This window comes from Schistocerca gregaria, chromosome 4 (genome assembly GCF_023897955.1).
Source record: "Schistocerca gregaria isolate iqSchGreg1 chromosome 4, iqSchGreg1.2, whole genome shotgun sequence".
Lineage (NCBI taxonomy): Eukaryota > Metazoa > Arthropoda > Insecta > Orthoptera > Acrididae > Schistocerca > Schistocerca gregaria.
The window spans coordinates 545,729,138-545,756,883 of record NC_064923.1 but is presented as its reverse complement, the minus strand read 5'-3'; the positions used below and the strand labels follow the sequence as shown (position 1 = coordinate 545,756,883).

The following is a 27,746-nucleotide window of genomic DNA, read 5'->3' as shown; positions in this document are numbered from 1 at the left end:
AACAATTCACTGTGCCTCTGTTGATCCAGATGATTGTGGTGTGATATGTATATGTGTGCCAGAATCTGCTGCTATGGCACACATACACTCCATCTCCTTGAAGCAGTGGCTTATGTTCTCACTCTGTCGGTGTGGCTGGCAGAGTAGGTCAGTTGTGTCGGAAGCCCTGTGGCTGCCCTCTGGACCATGGCCAGCTATTGCCTCAAACACTACTTGTGGTCACCATGTAGAGTGCACAAGGTTACCAGCCAGCAACCATCACTGTAACAGAGCCTCAGAGCACCATTTGCCTGCTCAGGCTGGCTCAGTCAGTGATAGATAACAGCCTGGGAACCAGGAAGCCGTGAGATCATGTCCTGCCACTGCACTTGCAGATGGCAGCTTGCAGTCCATCGGAGGAGTCACCTAGAGAATGGAAGCTGGCTGTCCCCCTGCTCCCTGTACCTGTGCAGCACCAAGTTTTAGAGCCGCCTCACCATGGCTCTGATATGCCTGTGCAGCAGAACTTGGCAGTTGATTCAGTGGGCTGGTTGGCTGCTGAAACTCATCGTTAAATCATCATCATGGTTGGCTTGAAACTCTTCATTTCCAGATGTAGACAGAATGGCAAAACAGCTGCTTGCCTTGAGCCTCTAGACTCCCTTATTTATACTCCTTTTGCTACAATGTTGACTAGTTCCTCTGGATGGAATGAGTGGAGTGCTCCTTAATACTTATAATGTCAGCATTTTCTAGCTCCCTTTGGCCTCAACATACAGGTTGTTACGCACTATTGTAACTGCAATGAATGGGTTACTCATAACATGTCGGTATCCTGTGTTGCACCTGCGTCCTGTTTTGCACCTGATTACTCCACGGCCATCTCCACATTTGTTATAGAGCCCACCAGGCCATGCTTCCTTGCCTGTGAACGGTACCATAAACCTGTCTCACCTGCTACCAGATGTTCCCATTGGTCTTTTAACTTGTGTATACTTATTTGTGGAGGAGCAGTAAAATTAATATATTCATTTCAATTATGATTACTATTCTAGTAAGTCAAAAGGTTATAGGCCTCCACATTGTTGCAATTGCTAAAATTTTCCAAGAGCTGCCAGTGATATTTTCTGATCTTTTTCAGACAGTGTAGCTTCTCAGAAACTGAGCGGCACAAAGAAAACTATGATAGTTAGTTTCATGTTCTATGGCTCATTTGCATGATAAATAGTAATGCCATTTGTATTCACATCACAAATCATTTTGTAAGTATGACTACAAGCTGATCATTTGCAAGTGCTTTTTTTGTTTTTTTTATTTTTATTTTTTACATTAAAACAATTATGAAATGAAAATACAGAAAATATATCAACTTGCTCATTTATCTGTTCACAAGATTGCCAATGACTCTAAGGACAAACGTGGCTGAACTAAGCTGCTTTTGGAGGTCCAAAAAGTGCTTTTTCAATTTAAATTCTCATCATTATGGACACATTATTTTCTCACCATGTGTTATATATACCATTGTTGTAAAACCTCTAGATGTGCGTAAGTGAATATACTTTGTCTTTTTAAAATTGAGGCTGAGAGAATTCACAGAAAATCAGTCACTGATGCTTTGAAGAACACTGTTTACCATTTCTTTGGGTGCTATATGTATGCTTGGATAAGTTACAATGCCATCTGTAAAAAGAACTGCTTCTGTTTGCTGTGTATTAGATAAAAGACTGTTTACACATATGAAGAACAAAGGTGGACCTAAGATTGAGCCTTGGGGAATCCCATACATGTTTTTCCCAGTCAGAATAGTATTCCATTACTTGACTTACTAAGTATTACAATCTACATTATTTTGGTTAGATGTGCCATTATTCATTGTTAGCTATACCATCAGTCCCAAAAAACCTCAGTTTATCTAGGATAATATTGTGCTTCACACAGTCAAATGCTTTTGATAAATCACATAAAATACCAACCAGCACTATTTTGATATTTAATGCTTGTAAAAGTTGTGAATGGATATGAAAATGGCACACTCTGTAGAGCTACTCTTCTGAAATTCAAACTGTGATTTGCTGGGATATTATTGTTCCTAAGGCGAGATATTATTCTAGAACACATCAACTCTTCAGAAATAATGTCAGTAGTGGAACATGTAGGTAGGTTTTAATGATGGCATGTCTCAATGTCTCTGGAAAAAAGTCTTGAGTTAGCAATACATTACTTACTTAAGATAAGGCAGGGCTTATTATAGAGGAACACGTCTTTAGTACTCTTTTGGAATTACCATTAAATCCAGCTGAGCTTTTATTTTTAGAAAATATAAAATTCTCTTGATTTAAGTATGAGAAGTAAGTGAGACATACATATGATTGAATTTTGTGCGTGAAGCTTTCTCCACAGACTACTTTGATTTTTCTTTTGAACTGTATGTCCTTAGGTTTCCTACTAAATTTATGAAATTATTATTAAACATACATGTTACCTGTGACTGATGATTTATAGCCCTATCATTTAATCAGTAGTAACCTTATCCTGTTCTGTGGCCTGTTTTTCTACGTTTTGTTTCACTACATTCCATACAGACCTAACTCTGTTGTCAGGATTATGGGTTCCTGATACAGGCACATGTTCTTTCATTTTTTAATAACTTTTCTTTATAATATCAAGTAGCTTTAGTAATGTGCAACTGCTGCAGAATCTGGTAGCTAACAGTTATGTTTCTATTTCTCTCTCACAATACACATTAATCACTGTTGTGATCAATGGATTTTGACATGGTCATTAAGATCCTTGCTGATTGGTGTATCTCAAAACCTATTTACAAGGAATTATATGAATTTATCATGGAGTTGATTAAATTTTATGCCAATATGTGGTTCCTTATAAATTTCAACCCAGATCATGTCTTGTAAACAACTTTAAAATACATTTATCTATTAGTCATTAATTATTTGAACTGATTTATACTGTAAGGCACTACCTTATGTATCCTAACTGTGCATCATGATCAGAGAGAACATTTGTTACTGCATATGCAGTTACCATTTGGCTTTGAGCTTCATCAAAGAAAACATTATTAATTAGAGTTACTCTGTCTTTACCCACTTTAGTGGGAATTGTAATTTAGGAGACTGAATTATAGTAGCCAAATAAGGTTTCCAGATCTTTTTTTCTGTCAAAATCCTGTAGAAAATCTACACTGAAATTACCAAAGGCTATTAACTGCTTGCTGCTGTCTGACAGATAACATAATAAGGACTTCCTCGTGAATAGTACAAAATTTTCCAGTGAGGCTCTGTATAGAGTTACAATTAAAAGTGAAGTATTATTCAGTATTAATTAAAAAATACACACTTCTACATGCAGATAACTACAAAATCTACTTATCATAATGTGTGTAACAGTTCCTTCTTTTTCCATATTAGTCCTAAATGGACAAGATTCTTTAGAGTAATCTTTTATATTTAACTTTTCTAACAATAGTTAATGAATTATTATTGCTCTTTTGATTATTCAGCAAAATAAATACAGTATAAGTATCAATCAAACAATATTGAATAGATCAGGAAATAGCAATCAAATCAGGAGAGTTACACATTTACAAAGCATCATAACGCTTTTAAAACAAAATGTAACAAGTGACAAACCTTAATAACATCATAAACAAATAAATTATTTGATCTTCATTATCACAATCACTTCTTAGTATAGATGAGTGTGAAATTATTATTAATGAAGATTATAATTTTATAGGGTGTACTCATCCATTTGCTTTATATCTGCTGCTGCCACAATCTCATGTTGATGACTCTAACATGGTTTTTACACCATGAATGATCAATACAAATATTATATATCTGTAATATGTTTTGAGTATGAGACGTAGTGAATGATCTATAATTGTTTATCATGAGCACGTACTTTGTTTATGGGTAATAAGTTCTTGTACAGTACTTATGTACTATGTGTATGTAATTTGATTGCTGTTTGTATATTTTTGTCAATTTATTATGTGTATGTGTTGTTATGTGTTACGTGTAATCAAATGACAAATCCTATATCACATGTGTGATCTATTGGATGCTAAATAAATAAATAAATAAATGTTCCAGAAGCTTTATTCTAAATCATTTCATAACTATGCTGACATGCTTACAATACTGATGTACATCTTACTTAAGCAATTACGTGTTTCTTGCAAAATATCTTCTAAGACACTGCTCTCTCATGCCAACATGGCTGCCACTTTATGTATAAATCCAAACAATACTTGGTATTGTTATAAAGGTTTTTTTTTAATAAAATTACAATTAAAACTGTTGCCTTAAAATTAATTACATATTTCAATAGTGCACTAGTCTCTAATAGAGCAAATGCATTTATCGATTTTTAATTATTTGACATTTTATGAATATGTGAATACTCAAATATGCAATATCAACAATACTTTTACTATTTTTGTAAAATGCAAAAGATACATAGTTCAGAAAATGTTTCTATCAATGTATATGTTTCCAGGTCTCCCATCGAATGTGACAAAATAGGTCCTTCATTTATTATTGACAAAACACCTAAAGAACTACCTATGTTTACATGCCACTTATAACATTTTTGCTAATTACATTTTAATTTTTTAATCAATTTTAATTCTCACAGTTAGTTTTGTTTAAATGCCATGAACTTAATTTAGATACTGTCTTAACACAAATCCATCTCAGTAATGCTTAAGTGTTGTTAATGAGTAAGAATCTGCAGAAAATCAATGTCAACATCTCCACAAACAAAGATTCTCCACTTAGCAAGCATAACCTTATCCATCTCTAGCTCTTTAAGAAGCTTAAGATAATTGCTGTTGGTGATGTATAAACTGTCAGTACTACAACCATATTTCTTTCCTAGTGTACTGTTGCATTTGAAGAGCTATTTAACACAATAATAATTAACTGTAATGACCAGTTATTTAACACCATTTTTTGCATCTGTAGCTACTGCTGTTTTCCTCTTAAAGAAACTATAGTACAATGCTAGCTTGTATCTGGATCTTTCCAAGCTTCAGTATTTTGTTTTTCTGGCAGATTTTTCAAATCTAGTTCTGTCTTTTAAAATTATTATTCCAGAATTTCAAGAATTGCATCCAAATAGATTTTCTCCTTTCATTGTTAAGATTTCATACAAAATCTTTGGAACCAATGTTTTCACAAGTTCAGTCTTATAGGTGTGGTGGGAAAAATTTCAGACAGAATGGATCTCATTTCAGGGCATGGTTCTGTCTGGAATTTTGTTGACCACACATAGAATAGCTTTCTGTCACTTTCCCAACCTCTGCTATATTCTTCTCAGACCCTATGCTCCCTCTGTACCCATCTCCTAACCCTGTGACTGTCCCCACTGAAAGAATTGCCCTATGCAGCCTCCCACCACCACTTGTATTTGCCCTGTGACAAAACATACACTATAAAAGGGGGAGCCACCTATGAAACAACACATTTCATGTATCAAATGCTATGTGAACACTACTCTTCTTTTTTACATTGGCATGGCTACCACCAACGTATCAGTTAGAATGAATGGACACTGGCAAAGGGTGTATACTGGCAACACAAAATATCCTGTTGCTGAGAATGTACTACAACATGATAGTCATGACCGTGGTGCCTGTTTCATCATACATGCCATCCAGATTCTTCCCCCGACACCAGTTTCTCAGAACTCCATAGATTGGAACTGGCACTACGACATTTAACACCTTCTTGCCATCTGCTTGGCCTTAACTTACGATAATTTATTCAGTCCCACCATTTATTCACCATAACTACTCCTTTCTTCACTCCATTTTAGTTTTCTACATCTTTCATTTTCTGACTTGTCTATTTTTCACCATCCCCCTCCAACTTCTATCACATACAATGCATTTAGCTTTTCACTCTTATTAACTCATGCAAAATGTTTTAGCAGTAATCTCTGTCTTGCAAAATACCTTGTCTTCTACCTTTAAGCTTTCAGGTTTTCAAATCTCTGACCCAGTCGCCAACAATCTATATTTCCCTCTCATCGTGTACAGTAAGTCTTGTCTGACCTGGGGTTCTGGATGACTTTTGTGAGCTGTACCCCCTTTCCTAAACTTCACCAGTCCTTTTCCTTTATCCGTATTCCTTCCTCTTGAACCTCGCACCGATAAGAAGAAACCATTGGCTACGAAAGCTTGCATACATAATACCTTTTATATGTGTGTTCACCTGCCACCACTTGGTGAGTAGAATGTACAGAGTGAAGATTTGATGTGTGAACTGCATTGATTTGTCTCTAATTGAAGGAACAAGAAGTTTTAGAGACATAAGAAAACCTTCACTTGTCATGGAATGACCCTACATAGCCAAACTGGGAAGTAAAGAAAAACCTGATGTGAATGTGCATAAGCTAACATGTAGAAGACATCACAAAAAGAATACAAAATTTTGAAGCTTTATTCTGTGTGTTGTTTTTGTTTCAGTGAAGAATGGGGAAGAAAGGAAAAGGAAAGAAGGGTCCTAAGGAACCTCTCCCACTTCTGGCAGAAGTGGAGAGAGAAATGTTCCAGCTGCACATAAATGATATAACACGAAAGCTTGAGAGGTTAATAGTTATTATTAGAGGTGTTATTTTAAGTTCTCCTCATACTATAAATCTCTAACCTGCTACTATTTTCATTTCAAGGATCACAGCACAGTGTCTGGAGTTAGAAAAGAGTAATGAAGAGTATGAAAAAAAGTATAAAAAATTAGATGAGGATAGAGGTGACATAATTACCTATCTAAAACGAACCCTACAAGAGAAATCAGATGAAGCTAAACAACTGCAGGAAACTGTTGACCAACTGACTTTAGTAAGTGACTCTGTCATACTCTTAAACATATTGAGACAGATTATCAATAATTCATTAAAACTTTCTATATATTTAATAGTTCCATTATCTTGCTTTTCTCTGAAGGAGAAAACCACAATGCAAGAGAACTTTTCTGCAAAAATTGCACAGATGGAGCATGAATTCAAAGTGATGCAAGAGCAGCTGACAGGAGATATAAAACTTTTAAGTAGGTGATTAAGTATGAAAGTAAATGACCATATATAATTTCATTTTTGTAAAGATGGACAATTTATATTTTTAAGCCAATGAAGTTCCAGTGTTGCATTAGTAACTTTTCTAGTTAGTTGGATGCCTGCAAGGTACAGTTGTAGCTACTGTAGTTGTTTAAGTATAAAACGAAATATTTAATTTACTGATTATGAACTGCAATTTTTTGTATTACATTTTCAAACAAATTTTGTGTCCTCATACTTTTGATTTGAAAATCCAAACATAAAATAGAAGAGTGTGTGTGTGTGTATATGTGTTTTTGCATTTGTGTATATTTGTGTTTGCATTTGTGTATAAGTTCCACTACTTTTTCAAAACTACTGGACCAGTTTCAACCAAACTTGGTACACATATCCCTACTGTTAGACAACAATTTCTGTTGGGCTAAGAACTGCCTACCCATCATAGTTCGGGAGATATGACGTCATATATACTGAAATGTGTGAAAAACTGCCACATCATGCATGACCTTTAAATGTGTTATATCTGAGTTACTATCTGCATTCATAATGGAGTTTGCAGGCAGTATCCATGTATGCCACTAAATGCACCTTCAAAATCATATCTTTGTATCACATGCAGTTCAGGAGATATGATATTGTAGTCACTGAGATGTGTGGAGAACTGCTGTGTCTTACATGATGCTAAAATTTATTCATCTTTTCTACTAAATCTGTTCACAAAACATTTTGCAGATAGTATCAACATATGCCACTGAGTTCACCTACATAAATATACTATTGAACAAACCATAGTTCAAGAGATATGGTGTTATAAACACTGCAATGTCACATTATGTGTGAAATTTTAATACATTTATTCTTTATTGCTAAGACTGCCCTACAGTCAAATGAATGTAAGGAAATCCCTGACACAAGGTAGCACTTTTGACAGCTTTCAACTACAAACTGCAAACGGATGTAGAAATTTACAGAGCAATGGAGAGGCATTGCTATAGAGACATTTACAAAATCATGTTCTAGACACATCATTCAGAAACTGCCCAGTATCCTGTTCCATAATTTGAATAATGTACTTATACATTTGTAAATTATGAATATTTCCTTGTGTGACTATTTTATAATCTCAAGGATGTTTTTACAGATACTTGTAAATGAAATTTTTTGATTCTGTGCTACAAACACAGTTCATTTTTTATTTTCATTTCTAATACAAAAGTGGCAAAATGTATACCCAAGCAATGCTGTGTTTGTCAGCTAGTCATCTATAATGTATCTCTCTACACAGGTGCCAGAGATTTGAAGATTGAAACTGGAGTTGTTGCACAAGTTTATTTTTAGATCTTACTTAAGTATTTCTTCTTATTTATTACCTTTGGTAACTTAGTTCACTTTAGCTACAGGCCTTAGAATTCATATCTGTTTCTGCTATAATCAAAGCCCTATATCAATCAGTTACTTCTCATTCATCAAATAAAATAAACTGTAATACAAAGATTAAAGATATCAATAAGTCTTATATCTCTTTTATTGTAATTATTTTTCTCTTAAGCTATTTCATTCCACAGCATATTTCATTGCTTATATCCATTAAGAATTGGGAATAGAACTCTGAATGGCCTTCTTAGTGAGGATTAAAGATACTGACCAGAACAGATCACACAGTCAAATACTTGAATGCATTCAATTCACCTCTTAGTATTCAAAAGGCAAATATCTTAATGGAAATTCACGAGGAGAACAAATATTTATGGACTGCACCAAACCCCTGACTGCAGACAATATAATGAGTCAATCTCTGTGGCCCTCTTAATTGGAATGTTTTATGACTCACACTAATGCTGAATTGCTGGGTAAATGACAATATTACCCTGACATCCTTGCTGGTAAGTGAACTAGGTATATTTATTTCAAGTTCAGAGATGTGGAAAGACTCAGTTTTGAGCAGAGATTGCTTTGAGCATACCTCTTCTGATATTTACTCGAAATCTTGACTAGAAATAGCATGTGTCTTCATACCTAGCAAGAGTTAAGCAGTGCTAATTTTGGTGTTTTTTGAGGAAAAAGAGTAATCACTTATGTAATATCTTTGTTGTTGGTGGTGTTGTAGGCATCAGAACTGAAGTTATCTTCTCTAGGCTTGCAACCTCATCTAGAGAGTTAAGGATAAAATTGAATCAACGTCATATACAAAATTGCCAGCCACCTGTTCCTACAGTACATTGGATCCTGGTACTGCTGTTCGCTCCAAAAAACAACTTGTTTCTCAGTATTATCTTTCTCTTGAATGTATTAATCAGCTACTTCAACAATAACATTACTTCCTAAAACCGTGTCACGAAATGAGATCCATTCTGTTTGAGATTCTGCCCACCATGCCTAGAATTGATTTTCACTGCCTCCCAATCTTTATAATATGGTTATCAGACCCTATGCTCCTACTGCACCGATCTCCCTAACCTGTGGCTCCTACCCCTGCAACTATCCTCTCTGCAGGAGTTGCATTATGCACTCTCCTACCGCCATCTATACCAGCCTTGTAACTGGTGAAACATATAGTATCAAAGGGAGATCAACCTGTAAGTAGCACATGCTATGCCAACTTTTATGTAAACAATGTATAGTCTTTCACATTGGCCATGACTATCACCAAATTACCAATTAGGATGAATGAACATAGGCAGAGGGTGTATACTGCCAGCAAACAGTATCCTGTTGCAGAGCATGCTCTACAACATGAGAGTCATGACCTCAGTGCCTGTTTCAACACATGCACCATCTGGATTCTTCCACCAGACACCAGTTTCCCAGAACTCCGCAGGTGGGAAATAGCGCTACAATGTTTCCTTGGATCCTCATCACCCAACTGGCTTTAATCTATGTTACTTTCTTCTGTCTCAGCATTTCTTCACATTAACTACTGCTTTCTTCACTCCATTTTAATGTTATATATCTTCCATTTCACAACCTGTCTATTTTTCAGCATCCCCCTCCACCTCTGTTATGTACAATGTGCTTAGTTTCTCACTCTTATTCACTCATACACTATGTTTTAGTAATAATCTCTGTCTTGTATATTACCCAGTCTTCCATCTTTAAGCTCTCAGGTTTTCAAAACTCATCCAGTGCAGTCCCCAACAATCAATCTTTCGTTCTCATCCCGTCTGGTAAGTCTCCCCTGACCTCTGGTTCTGGGTGACTTCTTCAAAATTGACCCTTTTTTGTAAACCTCTGCAGCCCTTTTGATTTATCTCTCTTTCTTCCCCTTCAACCCTTTTGCCTGAAGGAGCCACAGGCTCTGAAAGATTGCATAAGCGTAATATTCTTTTAGGTGTGTGTTCTGCCGCCACATGGTGAGTTGTTTTTTGTATCGATCCAATTACATTAAATTGTCAGAAACTGAGTATTTTTGTTGTTATACATATATACAAAAAGCTGGTACATTGTTGGCAATAATCTCATGTCTGTTTGTTCAAAATCTCAAATCTCTGGAAGTTCTTCACTGACTCTTTTTTAAATTTTTGACATAGTTGTATTTGAATACATGTGGTTTTTTACGTGTCTGTGGGAGTGCCATATGTTATATAAAGAGATATATATTACATTTTTATTTATACACATGTAATAAATAATATTTATATACGTTATCGTGTTCCAGTAGGTATTTAAAAACATGTTCATACTAAAATGCAATGCTGTGTCAAAAAATCAAAAGAATTGGAAAGAACATTTGGAAGTTTAAGATTTTAAACAAATGAATATGAGGTTTTTGTTAGCAACATATGTCATTTATTATTCTGTTTGTTCTTATGTACCATATAGTACTTGATGGGGTATATAAAAACATGTTTGTATTCAAATACAACATTGTGTCAAGTGTCAAAGCAATCAATGGGGAATTTTCAAAGAGACACTATTTTGAGCAAATTTTTTTTTTGGTTTTTATTTATTTAGATTACTAATCATACAACTTTATAACAAACACTGCCACATGCCATGTAGCTAACAGAAATTTTTGATTTGAATCTAAATGCATAACTTTATGCTATCAGATAATGTGATTATTCATCTAGGTATTAAAAAAATTACTATTTGTTATTCTGTATCAGTTATTCCGCAACATAAAGGCAAAATGGCACATTTTTAGTAAATTGTTCATTAAAACTAATTTCATTGTTTGTATTCAAACAGCTGGTAGATTGAAAGCCTTGGAACATTTTCGTGTCCACCAAGATGAATTGATGAATAAGTTTAAACAACAAGAAATAGAGATAGAAGAGAGAGAAAAAGAACATAAACGAATGCTTTATGAAGTGGAAAAGAAATTCATAATTGCCAAAGACAAGTAAGAGCACTGGTAATTGTATTTATATTTATGGTATGAAACTGTTTGCAACATGTTTTGTCTTTATAGGGCCATGAAAGATATGGAAGTACGCCAGCTCCAGTTGTCATCAGAGTTTGAAGCAACAACACAAATGTGTATTGCAGCAAGCACAAAACGAGCCATAAGAGAAAATATTGCTGTTAATAATGAGGTAGGAATAAATGAAAGAAAACAAATATACCTCATTTTTACTGGCAATGTAATGACAAATGCTTTACAATTACTGTGATTAAATATATATTGAAGTCTTATACTTTGTGATGTGATCATCTCCATCACTGCTTGATATTTCACCTGCCTTTTAACCATCAGTGGAGTACCTTGATTGGTAAGTGAGGTTTTTATTTCAGCTACTTCATTTTTTAGGCTGGTGAATGCCTTGGGCAAGTGCTGATAGGCCTCTTTAAACTCTGCAGTCTTGTTTTCCAAGATGTCATTAGGCCTCTTTAAGCTCTGCAATCTTGTTTTCCAAAATGTCATTAGACTTCAAAATTTCTTACAGTTGCTGAGACATTCCCACAGTTTTACACAAAATATCTTAAGGAATCAAGCTGTTGTGGGCTAGTCTTGGCTTGCACAAAATTTTCCACTGCCTGCTTTATGTTAGTCGTCTCCTGTTGTGACATTTTAAACTGATTTCTGCTCCTTTGTGTTATATAATATATTTGTACTCAATAACAGATAATGTCTTATAGTCTTAATAGGAATGATCATTACAATAATGCATAATGTTCTTTTGAGAGTAACAATTCTATGAAAATGAAAAATGTCAGTCTACTCTGTTTCTACAACCCTTTACATCCCTTGGTAATAGCAGAGTGATAAAGGAACTGAGTGTATACTGCTTACTTGCATGCATAGTGGTGCATAGCCCCTCGGATTTACAAGGTCAGTTTTTGTTCGGTTACAGTCTCCAATTCCTACAAACATTTATAGACTGTACAACAATAAAAAATACATACAAGCATTAATACAATGTCTTAAACATATAAAATACAAATAATATATTTTGTTGTTGTTGTCGTTATGGTCTTCAGTCCTGAGACTGGTTTGATGCAGCTCTCCATGCTACCCTATCCTGTGCAAGCTTCTTCATCTCCCAGTACTTACTGCAACCCACATCCTTCTGAATCTGCTTAGTGTATTCATCTCTTGGTCTTCCTCTATGATTTTTACCCTCCACACTGCCCTCCGATGCTAAATTTGTGATCCCTTGATGCCTCAGAACATATCCTACTAACCGGTCCCTTCTTTTTGTCAAGTAGTGCCACATACTCCTCTTCTCCCCAACCCTATTCAATACCTTCTTATTAGTTATGTGATCTACCCATCTCATCTTCAGCATTCTTCTGTAGCACCACATTTCAAAATCTTCTATTCTCTTCTTGTCCAAACTATTTATCGTCCATGTTTCACTTCCATACATGGCTACACTCCATACAAATACTTTCAGAAATGACTTCCTGACACTTAAATCTATACTCGATGTTAGCAAATTTCTCTTCTTCAGAAACACTTTCCTTGCCATTGCCAGTCTACATTTTATATCTTCTCTACTTCGACCACCATAAGTTATTTTTCTCCCCACATAGCAAAACTCGTTTACTACTTTAAGTGCCTCATTTCCAAATCTAATTCCCTCATCATCACCCAATTTAATTCGACTACATTCCATTATCCTCATTTTGCTTTTGTTGATGTTCATCTTATATCCTCCTTTCAAGACACTGTCCATTCCGTTCAACTGCTCTTCCAAGTCTTTTGCTGTCTCTGACCAATGTCATCGGCGAACCTCAAAGTTTTTATTTCTTCTCCATGGATTTTAATACCTACTCTGAATTTTTCTTTAGTTTCCTTTACTGCTTGCTCAATATACAGATTGAATAACATTGGGGAGAGGCTACAACCCTGTCTCACTCCCTTCCCAACCACTGCTTCTCTTTCATGCTCCTCAACTCTTATAACTGCCATCTGGTTTCTGTACAAATTGTAAATAGCCTTTTGTTCCCTGTATTTTACCCCTGCCACCTTTAAAATTTGAAAGAGAGTATTCCAGTCAACATTGTCAAAAGCTTTCTCTAAGTCTACAAATGCTAGAAACGTAGGTTTGCCTTTCCTTAATCTTTCTTCTAAGATAAGTCATAACGTCAGTATTGCCTCATGTGTTCCAATATTTCTATGGAATCCAAACTGATCTTCCCCGACGTCAGCTTCAACTAATTTTTCCATTCATCTGGAAAGAATTCTCGTTAGTATTTTGCAGCTGTGACTTATTAAACTGATAGTTCAGTAATTTTCACATCTGTCAAAACCTGCTTTCTTTGGGAATGGAATTATTATATTCTTCTTGAAGTCTGAGGGTATTTTGCCTATCTCGTACATCTTGCTCACCAGATGCTAGAGTTTTGTCAGGACTGTCTCTCCCAAGGCCATCAGTAGTTCTAACGGAATGTTTTCTACTCCTGGGCCTTGTTTCAACTCAGGTCTTTCAGTGCTCCATCAAACTCTTCACGCAGTATCGTATCTCCCGTTTAATCTTCATCTACATCCTCTTCTATTTCCATAATATTGTCCTCAAGTACATCGCCCTTGTATGGCCCCCCTACATCTACATCTACATGACTACTCTGCAATTGACATTTAAGTGCTTGGCAGAGGGTTCATCGAATCACAATCATACTATCTCTCTACTATTCCACTCCCAAACAGCGAGCGGGAAAAACGAACACCTAAACCTTTCTGTTCGAGCTCTGATTTCTCTTATTTTATTTTGATGATCATTCCTACCTATGTAGGTTGGGCTCAACAAAATATTTTCGCATTCGGAAGAGAAAGTTGGTGACTGAAATTTCGTAAAAAGGTCTCGCCGCGACGAAAAATGTCTATGCTGTAATGACTTCCATCCCAACTCGTGTATCATATCTGCCACACTCTCTCCCCTATAATGTGATAATACAAAACGAGCTGCCCTTTTTTGCACCCTTTCAATGTCCTCCGTCAATCCCACCTGGTAAGGATCCCACACCGCGCAGCAATATTCTAACAGAGAACGAACGAGTGTAGTGTAAGCTGTCTCTTTAGTGGACTTGTTGCATCTTCTAAGTGTCTTGCCAATGAAACGCAACCTTTGGCTCGCCTTCCCGACAATATTATCTATGTGGTTGTAACATTACAGGACATATTGGGACATATTGAAGTATTCGATACTGTAGACTTTTAGGGGATGTCGATACAGATATGCAAAATGTAAAGGGAAACTTTGGTGATGTTTGAGTGTTGTACTGTGTCAATATTGGGGCCTTTTTGCGCAGAAGGAACAAAAATAGAATTGATGTAGGTATATATTAGTGTTAGTAACCTATTTTCATTCAATTTTGTAATTATATTTCATTTTGTAAAAGAAAGACTCACTGTTTGCTGTAGCTCTGATTAATTGTATAAATTATCAGTTTTGAGCTAAATTATTTCGTATAATATGGACAAGATACTTTTAAAAACTCACCAGCTAAAGAGAAAGTCTGTAAATGAACGTTAAATGCACACTTCTGGAACGTTCTATGGAGAAATTCTATATTATGATCGCAAAAATACGAAAACTTGTGAAAACTGTTTCATAACCTAATTTCGAAAGACGATTTGTATCAAGAAATATTGCTAAAAAGATTTATTTACGTTTTGAAACACGATTTAAATCATTTTACATATAAATAGTTGTTCTAAATCACTCAAGAAATATCCAGAATCAAATGTCAAGATATTTCTGGAAACATCGGTACAAATCTGGTGAAGGTTATCCAGAAGATGGTAGAAAAATGTTATAAAATCTATTTGGAAATTATGCTTGTAAGAATTTATATGTGCTGATCCTTTTACTTACTTTAATCTGTACTAAAATTCTATAATGTCTAATTTAGTTTTAAGTCGTGAATTGCTATCGTATTGTGAACAAAGCATTGTCAAAGACTCTCATTGTTTGGAAAGATATTAATACACCTAGGAGTTGTCAGTTGCCAGTTGGGATATGCAGTGCGGTTAGCTCTGAGAGTCAGTTGTTGAGTCTGTGAAGTCTGTCAGTTCTGTTTGTAAATAAACGTCTGTAATGAACAATTACTTGTTGTCGTCAATATGAACTCAAGACCTTTTGCACGAAGCAGACACCTCCTAATGCAACGTTTTAATTTGGTGTTGAGGAGATGAAATGTTATAATTTGGTGGAGGAGCTGGGATGTTATATGGTCCTTCCAACTGAAGTTGTTCGTAATTTTAACACCCAGGTACTTAGTTGAATTGACAGCCTTGAGAATTGTACTATTTATCGAGTAATCGAATTCCAACGGATTTCTTTTGGAACTCATGTGGATCATCTCACACTTTTCGTTTTTTGGCGTCAACTGCCACCTGACACACCATACAGCAATCTTTTCTAAATCGCTTTGCAACTGATACTGGTCTTCGGATGACCTTACTAGACGGTAAATTACAGCATCATCTGCGAACAGTCTTAAGGGAACTGCTCAGATTGTCACACAGGTCATTTATATAGATCAGGAACAGTAGAGGTCCCAGGACGCTTCCCTGGGGAACACCTGATATCACTTCAGTTTTACTCGATGATTTGCCGTCTATTACTACGAACTGGGACCTCCCTGACAGGAAATCACGAATCCAGTCGCACAACTGAGACGATACCCCATAGCTCCGCAGCTTGATTACAAGTCGCTTATGAGGAACGGTGTCAAAAGCTTTCTGGAAATCTAGAAATACGGAATCAACTTGAGATCCCCTGTCTATAGCGGCCATTACTTCGTGCGAATAAAGAGCTAGCTGCGTTGCACAAGAGCGATGTTTTCTGAAGCCATGCTGATTACGTGTCAATAGATCGTTCCCTTCGAGGTGATTCATAATGTTTGAATACAGTATATGCTCCAAAACCCTACTGCAAACCGACGTCAATGATATAGGTCTGTAGTTAGATGGATTACTCCTACTACCCTTCTTGAACACTGGTGCGACCTGCGCAATTTTCCAATCTGTAGGTACAGATCTATCGGTGAGCGAGCGGTTGTATATGAGTGCTAAGTAGGGAGCTATAGTATCAGCATAATCTGAAAGGAACCTAATCGGTATACAATCTGGACCTGAAGACTTGCCCGAATCAAGCGATTTGAGTTGCTTCGCAACCCCTAAGGTATCTACTTCTAAGAGACTCATGCTAGCAGATGTTCGTGTTTCAAATTCTGGAATATTCCATTCATCTTCCCTGGTGAAGGAATTTCGGAAAACTGCATTCAATAACTCCGCTTTAGCGGCACAGTCGTCGATAACAGTACCATCGGCACTGCGCAGCGAAGGTATTGACTGCGTCTTGCCGCTTGTGTACTTTACATACGACCAGAATTTCTTCGGATTTTCTACCAAATTTCGAGACAATGTTTCATTGTGGAACCTATTAAAGGCATCTCACATCGAAGTACGTGCCAAATTTCGCGCGCTTGTAAATTTTAGCCCATTTTCGGGATTTTGCGTTCTTCTGAACTTCGCATGCTTTTTCCGTTGCCTCTGCAACAGCGTTCGGACCTTTTTTGTGTACCACGGGGGATCCGTTCCATCTCTTACCAATTTATGAGGTATGAATATCTCAATTGCTGTTGCTACTATATCTTTGAATTTGAGCCACATCTCGTCTACATTCACATAGTCAGTTCGGAAGGAATGAAAATTGTCTTTTAGGAAGGCTTCTAGTGGCACTTTATCCGCTTTTTTAAATAAAATTATTTTGCGTTTGTTTCTGATGGATTTGGAAGAAATGGTATTGAGCCTAGCTACAATGACCTTGTGATCACTAATCCCTGTATCAGTCATGATGCTCTCTATCAGCTCTGGATTGTTTGTGGCTAAGAGGTCAAGTGTGTTTTCGCAACCATTTACAATTCGCGTGGGTTCGTGGACTAACTACTCGAAATAATTTTCGGAGAAAGCATTTAGGACAATCTCGGAAGACGTTTTCTGCCTACCACTGGTTTTGAACAAGTATTTTTGCCAACATACCGAGGGTAGGTTGAAGTCCTCACCAACTATAACCGTATGAGTGGGGTATTTATTTGTTACGAGACTCAAACTTTCTCTGAACTGTTCCGCAACTGTATCATCGGAGTCTGGGGGTCGGTAGAAGGAGCCAATTATTAACTTAATTTGGCTGTTAAGTATAACCTTCACCCACACCAATTCGCACGGAGTATCTACTTCGACTTCACTACAAGATAAACCACTACTGACAGACCCAAAACTCCACCACCAATTCTGCCTAATCTATCTTTCCTGAACACCGTCTGAGACTTCGTAAAAATTTCTGCAGAACTTATTTCAGGCTTTAGCCAGCTTTCTGTACCTATAACGATATCAGCTTCTGAGCTTTCTATTAGCGCTAGAAGCTCAGGGACTTTTCCAGCGCAACTACAACAATTTACAACTATAATTTCGACTGTTCCTTGATCCAAGCACGTCCTGTAATTGCCAAGTACCCTTTGACATTGCAGCCCATCCCGCACTTTCCCGAGGCCTTCTAACCTAAAAAACCGCCCAGTCCACGCCACACAGCCTCCGCTACCCGTGAAGCCGCCAGCTGAGTGTAGTGAACTCCTGACCTATTCAGCGGAACCCGAAACCCCACCCCCCCTATGGCGCAAGTCAAGGAATGTGCAGCCAATACGGTCGCAAAACCGTCTGAGCCTCTGATTCAGACCCTCCACCCGGCTCTGCACCAAAGGTCCGCAGTCGGTTCTGTCAACGATGCTGCAGATGGTGAGCTCTGCCTTCATCTCGTAAGCAAGACCGGCAGCCTTCACCAAATCAGATAGCCGCCGGAATCCAGAGAGAATTTCCTCAGATCCAAAGCGACACATGTCATTAGTGCCGACATATGCCACCACCTGCAGCTGGCTGCACCCTGTGCTCTTCATGGCATCCGGAAGGACCCTTTCCACATCAGGAATGACTCCTCCCGGAATGCACACGGAGTGCACACTGGATTTCTTCCCCTCCTTAGCCGCCGTATCCCTAAGGGGCCCCATTATGCGCCTAACATTGGAGCTCCCAACTACCAGTAAGCCCACCCTCTGCGATTGCCCGGACCTTGAAGGCTGAGAATGATCTTCTGAAACAGGGCAGGCAGCTGCATCTGGTGCAGCCAGAGACAGTGCCTGAAACCGGTTTGTCAGACGCACCGAGGAGGCTTTCTGATCAGCCTCCTGGGACGCCATTCGCTGCCTGCCACGCCTTGGAACGACCTCCCAATCAACCACAGGCGAGCTCAGCCCCACTGCGGGCAGCAACCGGGGCAACCACAGCGGCAGACCGATCTGGGGACAGACGGGACGAGGTTGACATCCCCGTGATACCCAAGTCCGGCTTCCCACAGTGGTGCCCATTGGCAACAGCCTCAAGCTGCGCGACCACAGTCAGCGCCGATTGCAGCTGTGAGCGAAGGGATGCCAAGTCAGCCCTCACCCGAACACAGCATTCGCAGTCCGTGTCCATTCTAATCGATGTTGAACAACAGTTACTGAAACACGAGTCCGTGCCTAGATAACGCAAGCGAAACACGCAAAGAATGTATCAACTAACCTGTACAAATGCCTAACGACTGCGCTACAATCTGCTGAATTTACGATTACAGTAACTAAAACTCGAAATTGCACCTCCTATACGAAACTCACACGCAATTTAAATAAGAATCTACGAAGTAAACACTAAAGCGCGATGCTACAACTGTCAAATACTATAATACGCCCGAAATATATGAATTAAACAATGCAAGTACCCAAAAACACGCAAAGAAATTAATTAAACTATCTAACAAATAAGTAAGCTAGGGTTATATGACTTGCTGTTGCAGCTGCTTATCCAACGGCGGCAGGGAGCACAATACTCCTTCCACATTTGTGCTTTCCCTTCTTTGCTTAGAACTGGATTTCCATATGAGAGCTTGATATTCATGCAAGTGATCCTCTTTTCTCCAAAGCTCTCTTTAAGTTTCCTGTAGGCAGTATCTATCTTACCCCTAGTGAGATAAGCCTCTACATCCTTAGATTTGTCCTTTAGCCATCCCTGCTTAGCCATTTTGCACTTCCTGTCGATCTCAAAAATGAGACATTTGAATTCCTTTTTGCTTGCTTCACTTACTGCATTTTTATATTTTCTTCTTTGATCAATTAAATTTAATATTTCTTCTGTTACCTAAGGATTTCTACTAGCCCTCATCTTTTTACCTACTTTATCCCCTGCTGCCTTCACTACTTCATCCCTCAGAGCTACCTATTCTTTTTCTACTGTATTTCTTTCACCCATTCCTGCCATTTGTTTCCATACACTCTCCTTGAAACACTGTACAACCTCTGGTTTAGACAGTTTATCCAGGTCCCATCTCCTTAAATTCTCACCTTTTTGCAGTTTCTTCAGTTTTAATCTGCACTTCATAACCAATAGATTGTGGTCAGAGTCCACATCTGCCCCTGGAAATGTCTTACAATTTAAAACCTGGTTCCTAAATCTCTGTCTTACCATGATATAATCTATCTGATACCTTCTAGTATCTCCAGGATTCTTCCATTTATACAACCTTCTTTCATGATTCTTGAACCAAGTGTTAGCTATGATTAAGTTATGCTCTGTGCAAAACTCTACCATACAGCTTCCCCTTTCATTTCGTAGCCCCAGTCCATATTCACCTACTATGTTTCCTTCTCTTCCTTTTCCTACTCTTGAATTCCAGTCACCTATGACTATTAAATTTTTGTCGCCCTTCACTACCTGAATAATTTCTTTTATCTCATCATACATTTATTCAATTTCTTCATCATCTGCAGAGCCAGTTGGCATATAAACTTGTACTACTGTAGTAGGCATGGGCTTCGTGTCTATCTTGGCCACAATAATGCGTTCACATATGTTGTTTGTAGTAGCTTCCCCGCACTCCTATTTTTTTATTCATTATTAAACCTACTCCTGCATTACCCCTATTTGATTTTGTGTTTATAACCCTGTATTCACTGGACCAAAAGTCTTGTTCCTCCTGCCACCGAACTTCACTAATTCCCACTATATCTAACTTTATCCTATCCATTTCCCTTTTTAAATTTTCTAATCTACCTGTTTGGTTAAGGCATTTGACTTACCAAGCTCCGATCCATAGAACGCCAGTTTTCTTTTTCCTGATAATGACGTCCTCTTGAGTCGTCCCCGCCCGGGAGATCCGAATGGGGGACTATTTCACCTCCGGAATATTTTACCCAAAAAGACGCCATCATCATTTATTCATACAGTAAAGCTGCATGCCCTCGGGAAAAATTACGGCTGTAATTTCCCCTTGCTTTCAGCCCTTCACAGTACCAGCACAGCAAGGCTGTTTTGGTTGACGTTGCAAGGCCAGGTCAGTCAATCATCCAGACTGTTGCCCCTGCAACTACTGAAAAGACTGCTGCCCCTCTTCAGGAACCACATGTTTGTCTGGCCTCTCAACAGATACCCCTCCATTGTGGTTGCACCTACGGAACGGCCATCTGTATCCCTGAGGTATGCAAGCCTCCCCACCAACGGCAAGGTCCATGGTTCATGGGGAATACAATACACTAAAAAGACTACTATATTACAATGATTCTGCACACATTGGACCACAATAAAATAGCTCCCCCACTCTGTACTATTGACTTTATTTTTAATTAATTAGAATTTTCTGTTTGAGTCAAGTCTTTAAAATTATTAATTATTCACAAAACTAATCTGATATCATGAATTGAATTTGGTGATAAATTGAATAGAAAATAAATGGTGTGAAGTGGCTCTGATCTATGCTATACATGCCAGATAGTGAAGTTGGATGATATTTCTGCAGGTTTGTGAAATTCACTCCTGGAAATTGAAATAAGAACACCGTGAATTCATTGTCCCAGGAAGGGGAAAAGTTTTTGACACATTCCTGGGGTCAGATACATCACATGATCACACTGGCAGAACCAGAGGCACATAGACACAGGCAACAGAGCATGCACAATGTTGGCACTAGTACAGTGTATATCCACCTTTTGCAGCAATGCAGGCTGTTATTCTCCCATGGAGACAATCGTAGAGATGCTGGATGTAGTCCTGTGGAACGGCTTGCCATGCCATTTCCACCTGGCGCCTCAGTTGGACCAGTGTTCGTGCTGGACGTGCAGACCATGTGAGACGACGCTTCATCCAGTCCCAAACATGCTCAATGGGGGACAGATCCGGAGATCTTGCTGGCCAGGGTAGTTGACTTACACCTTCTAGTGCATGTTGGGTGGCACGGGATACATGCGGACATGCATTGTCTGTTGGAACAGCAAGTTCCCTTGCCGGTCTAGGAACGGTAGAACGATGGGTTCGATGCCGGGTGTTGGCCCTGTGTGCCTAGGTCGTATGCAGTCCTGATTGTGGCGCTCACCTGCACGGCGCCAAACACGCATACGACCATCATTGGCACCAAGGCAGAAGCAACTCTCATCGCTGAAGACGACACGTCTCCATTCGTCCCTCCATTCACACCTGTCGCGACACCACTGGAGGCGGGCTGCATGATGTTGGGGCGTGAGCGGAAGACGGCCTAACGGTGTGCGGGACCGTAGCCCAGCTTCATGGAGACGGCTGCGAATGGTCCTCGCCGATACCCCAGGAGCAACAGTGTCCGTAATTCGCTGGGAAGTGGCGGTGCGGTCCCCTACGGCACTGAGTAGGATCCTACGGTCTTGGCGTGCATCCGTGCTCGCTGCGGTCCGGTCCCAGGTCGACGGGCACGTGCACCTTCCGCCGACCACTGGTGACAACATCGATGTACTGTGGAGACCTCAAGCCCCACGTGTTGAGCAATTCGGCGGTACGTCCACCCGGCCTCCCGCATGCCCACTATACGCCCTCGCTCAAAGTCCGTCAACTGCACATACGGTTCACGTCCACACTATCGCGGCATGCTACCAGTGTTAAAGACTGCGATGGAGCTCCGTATGCCATGGCAAACTGGCTGACACTGATGGCGGCGGTGCACAAATGCTGCGCATCTAGCGCCATTCGACAGCCAACACCGCGGTTCCTGGTGTGTCCGCTGTGCCGTGCGTGTGATCATTGCTTGTACAGCCCTCTCGCAGTGTCCGGAGCAAGTATGGTGGGTCTGACACACCGGTGTCAATGTGTTCTTTTTTCCATTTCCAGGAGTGTATTTTATGACCAGGGTGGAGGTTTGCTCATGACCCTCCAAAACCCGTATCATTTCCATACCAGCGAGTATCTGACATCTTGATCAATATCGTAATCAAATAAATGGACTAGAGTAATTGCAATTGTTGATCTGGTGATGAAACATTTATTATTCCTTTTGCATCAGAACTCCAGAAGCAGTAATTATAATGTATAATGGCATTGATTTTGGCATGCTCAGTTCCTGCTCCTAATAAGGGGAGTACAGCATTTGTTTATTACCTATCTTTACAAGTTTCAAACAGGAGTGAGTTCAGAAATGGATAAGCACTGTGATTGCTGTGTACAGATGTGAGCTGAGTTCGTGATCCTTTGCTCACGGCTCCAGGCAGTGTTGGCTTCCATCACACAGATTGAGAGGCTGCTGCAAAGGGGCATCACTGTGGGAGGCTGGACCCGGGGATGTGAGGGACGTCGAGCATGACCTATGTGTCCCTCAATCGATCCACTACTGTGGCCACCCCGGGTACTGCCTGCACTGAGGTTGACCCCTCGCCGTGGTCGAGTGGCAGGAAGCTAAAGACTTTCCCTTGAGCTGATCGTAGGGCCTCCCCGGCTCATTTGACAAACTGATTTCAGGCATTATCTGTGGCTGACGAAGTCTCTGAGCTGGATGTAGTCGTCCACCCTTTTTCAGAGGAAGCTTCTCAGTCTGCAAGGTCTGGGCATTCACAGAGGGTGGATTTGCTGTTAATTGGGAGCTCCAACACCAGGTGCATGATCTGGTCCCTTAGGAACATGGCTGCTAAGGAGGGGAAGAAAGCCAGTGTGCACTCTGTTTGCATAACGGGGGGTTGGGAGTCATTCTGGATGTGGAAAGGGTGCTGCCGGATGCCATGAAGAATACAGGGTGCAGCCAACTGCAGGGGGTGGCCCATGTTGGTACCAATGACGTGTGTCACTCTCTGATTTCGAGCAGCTAGCGGAAATGGTAAAGATTGCCAGTTTGCTTCCAAGATTAAGGCAGAGCTCACCATCTGCAGTATCGTTGACAGAACTGACAGTGGTCATTTTGTGCAAAGCTGAGTGGAGTGTCTAAATCAGAGGCTCAGGTGGTTCTGTGACTATGTAGGCCACAGATTCCTTGACTTGCGCCATTGGTTGGTGGGCTTTGGGTTCTGCTTAATAGGTCAGGAGTCCACTATACACAGAAAGTGGCTACATGAGTAGCGGTGGCTGTGTGGAAGAGACTGGGTAGTTTTTTAGGTTAGAGGGTCTCAGGAAACCACAGGAAGGGCATCTGTCTAAAAGGGGGTAGGTAAAACACAGTAAGGTAGTTGTAGAAATGATCGGTATTGTAGTTGTAAATTGTCGTAGCTGTGTTGGGAGCTCCAAGCCCTAATAGAAAGCACTGAAGCTCAAATAGTTATCAGTACAGAGAAGTGGCTAAAGCCAGAAAAAAGTTCAGCCAAAATTTTTTCAAGCGATCTAACAGCATTCAGAAAGGATGGATTAAATACAAATGGTGGTGGAGTATTTATTTCCGTCAGAAGCAGTTTTCCTTGTAGTGAAATTTAAGTAGATAGTTCCTGCAAATAAGTATGGGTAGGGTATTCATGACAATTAAACTATTAATTGGATTGTTTTCCCAACCCCCTGACTTAGAAGATATAGTTGCTGAACAGTTCAAAGAAAACGTGAGTCTCATTTCAAATAGGTACCCCATTCATACAATTATAGTGAGTGGCAACTTCAATCTACCCTTGACATGCTGGAAAAATTAAAGGTTTAAAGCCACCAGCAGGCTTAAAACATCATCTGAAATTGCACTGAATTCTTTCTCACAAAACTATTTTGAAAAATTAGTTCATGGGCCTACTCGAAGCATAACTGTTTGCGAAAGCATACTTGACCTCTTAGCAACAAATAATCCTGGACAAATAGGGAGTATCATGATGAATACAGGGATTAGCAACCACAAGACAGTTGCTGCTAGGCTGAATACCGTAACACCCACAACCATCAAAAAGAAAAGCAAAGTACATTTGTTTAAAAAACTGATAAAAATGCTCTTAATGCCTTTTTAAGAGACAGTCTCCACTCCTACTGAACTGATCACGTAAGCGTCGAAAAGATGTGGAATGATTTCAAAGATATAGTATCGATGGCCAAATAAATTAAATTGTTCAAATGGTTCTGAGCTTTATGGGACTCAAAATCTGAGGTCATCAGTCCCCTAGAACTTAGAACTTCTTAAACCTAACTAACCAAGGGACATCACACACACCCATGCCCAAGGCAAGATTTGAACCTGTGACTGTAGGAGTCTACATCTACATCTACATCTACATTTATACTCCGCAAGCCACCCAACGGTGTGTGGTGGAGGGAACTTAACATACCACTGTCATTACCTCCCTTTTCTGTTCCAGTCACGTATGGTTCATGGGAAGAACGACTGTCTGAAAGCCTCCGTGCGTGATCAAATCTCTCTGATTTTACATTCGTGATCTCCTCGGGAGGTGTAAGTAGGGAGAAGCAATATATTCGATATCTCATCCAGAAATGCACCCTCTTGAAATCTGAACAGCAAGCTACACCGCAATGCAGAGTGCCTCTCTTGCAGAGTCTGCCACTGGGGTTTTGCCAAACATCTCCATAATGCTATCACGGTTACCAAGTAACCCTGTGATGAAACGCGCTGCTCTTCTTTGGATATTCTCTATCTCCTCCGTAAACCCGATCAGGTACGGATCCCACACTGATGAGCCATACTCAAGTATAGGTCGAACGAGTGTTTTGTAAGCCACCTCCTTTGTTGATGGACTACATTTTCTAAGGACTCTACCAATGAATCTCAACCTGGTACCTGCCTTACCAACAATTAATTTTATATGATCATTCCACTTCAAATCGTTCTGCACGCATACGCCGAGATATTTTACAGAAGTAACTGCTACCAGTGTTTGTTCCGCTATCATATAATCATACAATAAAGAATCCTTCTTTCTATGTATTCACAATACATTACATTTGTCTATGTTATGGGTCAGTTGCCACTCCCTGCACCAAGTGCCTATCCACTGCAGATTTTCCTGCATTTCGCTACAATTTTCTAATGCTGCAACTTCTCTGTATACTACAGCATCATCTGCAAAAAGCCACATGGCACTTCCAACACTATCTACTAGGTCATTTATATATATTGTGAAAAGCAATGGTCCCATAACACTCCCCTGTAGCACGCCAGAGGTTACTTTAAGGTCTGTAGACGTCTCTCCATTGATAACAACATGCCGTGTTCTGTTTGCTAAAAACTCTTCCATACAGCCACACAGCTGGTCTGATATTCCGTAGGCTCTTACTTTGTTTATCAGGCGACAGTGCGGAACTACGTGGCTCCAGACTGAAGTGTCTAGAACCACTCAGCCACACTGGCTGGCCCACATAAATTAATAATTTATGTTCCTGATCCCCCTTGGTACACAAAATGGGTGAGATCACTGTTGCAGAAGCAATGAAAAAAGCATGCAAAATTTAAAAGAATGCAAAATCCTGAAGATTGGCAAAGTTTTGCAGAAGTTCAAAATATAGCACATGCTTCAATGCGATATGCTTTTAATAATTTCAACAAGTTACTTTATTTTTGATGTTACAATTGATAGGTACTAGCTCTGAATGTACAGTTAAAATTATGTTTTTTGAAACATTTGAAATTATGAATTTCTTAGCACACTTAAAATTTGTGTGATTAATTACACAATCTAGTACTACTTACTGTGTTTATTTCTAGATTCATTGATGAAAGTATAATCAAAATTAACAGAAATTTATTTTTCAAGAAAAATTGTAAACCCATTGGAAGATTGTAGTAGTGCCTCTGATGTGATTGGATGTAATTTTTATATTTTGGGCGAACAATGTAATTTTGGCTTTGTTAATGTGAAAATTCAAAAATCTACATGGTATACTAAAATGTGACAAAATATACCAATGGGAAAAAAATTGCAACAACAGTGTTCAAAATTATTTAGATCAATTCAACCATGAGGACATAAAATATGAGAATTTCAGCTTCAAGAATCAGATCCCTAGACAAGAAAAACTGGAGACAACTCTACAAGAAAAGAAAACTGAATAAAAGTTTATAGTAATCTAACTCCTCTCAAATCTTCAGAAAATATTTTACTTATTGTGGATAATAGAAGGAATTAGGAAGGAGGGAGGAGATTACAATATTTCATTTATATCCCTGGATTTAAGTAAGGTCTCATCATGGAATTTCCTTTGATGCTACAACATACATTTACGCTAAATGGTTGTAGGTGTTGCACCTGATAAAGTCAGGTCTCATCGTGGAATTCCTATGATGCTACAACGTAAGTTTATACTACATGGTTGTTGGTGTTGCCTGATAAAGCCAGTGTGCATTTTCAGCTGCTAAGTAGTGCATGTTACAAAAATTTACAGCACCTTAGTTAGTAAACATTGCTTTGCCAGCAAAGAGTGCAGGCTCGAAAAATGCAGTGTCATCTCCCAGATGTTGCAGAGCAAACTGACAAAATTCTATTTGACATTCAAAATCACATGCTCCAAGTGTCTGGTATAAAGACAGATTTTGAGGGTGGAATTTACACCATTGTAAGATTCAAATAAAAATCATCGGGCTGATGCTACATTCCTTATCAATACATCTCATGCCATCATGCAGACTGTTAAATGTCATAACAAGAATGACTTCTGCATTTTGATCATTACAAACGTTAAGACTCTTTACTGTCCAACAAAAGTATGTAGGCATTAATGTACTATTATTTGCTGAAAACCTCATTTTGATATCTGAAACTGTTTTTAAAAAAGGGGTGATAGATCTTACATGATTTGCTCTGTACATGTGATGACCACAGGTGACTAAGCTGTATGAAAGGGGCTTCTTGGCAGGGTTGGCTCCTGTATAGATCAGCTGGTTTTTACTATTCCCATGAATAATTTTGTTAAACTATATTTGCTTTTTGAGTTTTCTATACCAATGAAGAAGCAGTGGGCCATTTATCTCTTTTGCAAACATGGACCTGGGTGTCTTGGGGAGGTCTGGGGA

The 27,746-nt window shown here is 39.1% G+C and overlaps 1 protein-coding gene across 1 annotated transcript in view; it reads left to right on the top strand.

Annotated features, from left to right (window-relative positions):
- Positions 1-27,746, top strand: part of LOC126267803 (cilia- and flagella-associated protein 157-like) — an 86,124-nt gene that overhangs the window by 37,170 nt on the left and 21,208 nt on the right. The window contains exons 2-6 of the mRNA XM_049973108.1: positions 6,470-6,591; positions 6,673-6,841; positions 6,947-7,049; positions 11,245-11,398; positions 11,468-11,591. Coding sequence (XP_049829065.1) covers positions 6,476-6,591; positions 6,673-6,841; positions 6,947-7,049; positions 11,245-11,398; positions 11,468-11,591 — 666 coding nt within the window. The 5' untranslated portion in view covers positions 6,470-6,475. The remainder of the gene's footprint in view (positions 1-6,469; positions 6,592-6,672; positions 6,842-6,946; positions 7,050-11,244; positions 11,399-11,467; positions 11,592-27,746) is intronic.